This window comes from Ammodytes marinus, assembly GCF_949987685.1.
Source record: "Ammodytes marinus genome assembly, chromosome: 18".
Classification (NCBI taxonomy): Eukaryota; Metazoa; Chordata; class Actinopteri; order Uranoscopiformes; family Ammodytidae; genus Ammodytes; species Ammodytes marinus.
In genome coordinates, this window is record NC_137222.1 from 304,893 (window position 1) to 307,392 (window position 2,500).

Here is a 2,500-nt window from a genome sequence, read left to right on the forward strand (position 1 = left end):
CACACGCACTGACGCGATCACACACACGCACACATACACAACACACACATACACACACACACACACATGACTGGTTGGTAGAGCGGGAGCCGGCCGATGATCAAAGGGTTGGAGGTTCGATCCCCGCCCTGCCACCTGTGTCATGGTTGTTGTGTCCTTGGGCAAGACACTTCACCCACCTTGCCTCGTGTGAATGTCGATAGTTAGCCTGCTGCTATCGGTGTATGAATGTGTGTGTGAATGGTAACGTGGGAAAGGAAAACAGGTCTCCCTTGTAAAAGAGTCTTCGGTCTCAATGGGATTTACCTGTATAAATAAAGGTTAAAAAAATAAAAAAACACACACACACAGGACACACGCACGACACACACACACATACACACACACACACACACACACACACACACTGCTTTTAGGTTATGAAATGCACTAGGCAGTTTCATTGGAAGGAGACTTGTTTACGTTCACAGAGCCAGTTGGTTTACAAACATATTGACTCCACGTGTGATTCTTAGTATTGAATTCATTTGTCATCATGAATCAAAATTGTCTGGTTCCAAACGTGCCAGCCAAGAATGTGTTAACTTCTAAAACACACACACACACACACACACACACACACACACACAACACACACACACAGCACGCACACGCACACACACACACACAAACAACTTTCTGCACACACTCCCCAATTCTTCCAAACAGCTTTTTTTTCTTTTTCTTTTTTTACCATTTTCGTCTGAAAATTTGAATTTGTCGAAACATTCAGTAATTCTGGTTACCAGAAAAAGAGAGAGAGAGAGGAGAGAGAGAGAGAGAGAGAGAGAGAGAAGGAGAGAGAGAGAGAGAGACAGAGGAGAGAGAGAGAGAGAGGGAGAGACAGAGAGAGACAGGACAGACAGACAGACAGACAGAGTGGGACAGAGAGAGGGGAGAGACAGAGAGAGAGAGGGACAGACAGACAGACAGACAGACAGACAGACAGACAGACAGACAGACAGACAGACAGACAGACAGACAGAGTGGGACAGAGAGAGAGACAGACAGACAGACAGACAGACAGACAGACAGACAGACAGACAGACAGACAGAGGGAGAGAGTGGGACAGAGAGAGGGAGAGACAAGCCCCTTTTACACAGCCAGTGAAAGCCGGGAATATGCCGGCCTTTCGGCCCTCCGCCCTGCTGTGTAAATGCGACAGTTGCGGAACGAGGGAAGAAAGGTGCGAGTGATCGTTCCGGGAATTTTACTACCTCGGGGGGTAGTAAGATTCCCGACACGATCAGTTCCGCCTCTCTGTTTAAATGCTCCAGCTTGTTGTTGCGGAACAGGGGGGCGTTGACGTTCCATAGTCTACGTTCTAAACATGCGACCATGTTAGCAGTTGAAGGACGTGTGTTTAACATTAACCACGGCGGCCTGATGTCCCGTAAAAATCACCAAATAAAAGGAACGGCGTATAATCTAGCTGATCATAAGGTCCGTTGCTCAATCCAAACCCCCACGCTTCATTTTGCAGAGTGTATGAGTCTATTTCTGCCCAGGAGAAGTTGTACAATGGGAAAGCTAGGCTAGGCTAAGTAAGGGATAAAGTATAGCGAACGGGTCACTTGCTAGAAATAAAGACCGACAAGCTGAAGCAGGAGCCCGACGCGCAGCGGAGGGCTCTTGTTCAGCTTGACCTAGTAACGGGGAATAGTCTGCTCGCCCCGCTAGACTGTCTGCTTCAGCTGACTGAAGGCTCCGGCTCAGCTGTTAGCCACAGAGCTACTGTTTTGCTAACACAACTCAAGACGTGAAGAGGTGAAGCGGATTGATTTAGTCAGTTTGGTTAACTGTCCCAGTGATGTTGGACTCAGCGCGTAGCGAGATCAACTGGCACATCGTGGGGACAGTAAAATACGGCCCTCTTACTGCAAGCTCCAGCACTTCTGCTCTCAATTCACCAGCGATGTGTTGTTGTTGTAAAGCAGCTGACCGGCGCGGCGCTAAATGTTTACGTCACACCTGACGCTGTTTACAAGCACCTCTTTCATTCCGGAGCGCTGTGTAAAAGGAGCTACTGATGCGCCAGCAGGCCGGCGTTGCTTGGTTCTGTGTAAATAACACAGAAGCAAGCAAAGCCGGCATTTTGGAGTGATGTCGTTCCGTCAATATGCCGCAATCTCTGTGTAAAAGGGGCTACAGAGAAACAGAGACAGAGAGAGACAGAGAGGGAGAGGGAGACAGACACACACACACACAGACACACACACACACTCGGTGCATCCCTAAACCCCCCCCTCCCCCTCCATCCTCCTCCATCTTCCTGTCTTCCTTTCTCTCTAACCCGTATCCCACCTTTTCTTCTCCCAGTCCGGCAGACTGATCTCTTGTCTTCCCCTTCAAGGAGAATTCATCCAGATTTTCGCGGAGGCCGAAAACTGTTCGTCCCGCGTGGTCGTTCCCAAAGCGTCGCTCTACCAGACGCAGACGTTTTTCGCCAAGGGCAAAGGG

The 2,500-nt window shown here is 49.3% G+C and overlaps 2 protein-coding genes across 3 annotated transcripts in view; one reads left to right on the top strand and one right to left on the bottom strand.

Annotated features, from left to right (window-relative positions):
- Window positions 1-2,500, bottom strand: part of cldn5b (claudin 5b) — a 168,892-nt gene that overhangs the window by 19,728 nt on the left and 146,664 nt on the right. The gene's annotated exons all lie outside the window — the stretch shown is intronic.
- The window catches only part of arrdc3b (arrestin domain containing 3b), a 20,437-nt gene that overhangs the window by 12,311 nt on the left and 5,626 nt on the right, over window positions 1-2,500 (top strand). The window contains exon 5 of one of the 2 annotated variants that reach the window (XR_013845326.1): window positions 2,360-2,500. This exon is cut by the window's right edge and continues 150 nt beyond it. Coding sequence is in view for 1 of the 2 variants with exons in the window: in XM_080046424.1 (XP_079902550.1) it covers window positions 2,394-2,500 (107 nt within the window). In the remaining variant the exon portion in view is untranslated. The remainder of the gene's footprint in view (window positions 1-2,359) is intronic. The other variant, XM_080046424.1, reaches the window with a different exon arrangement.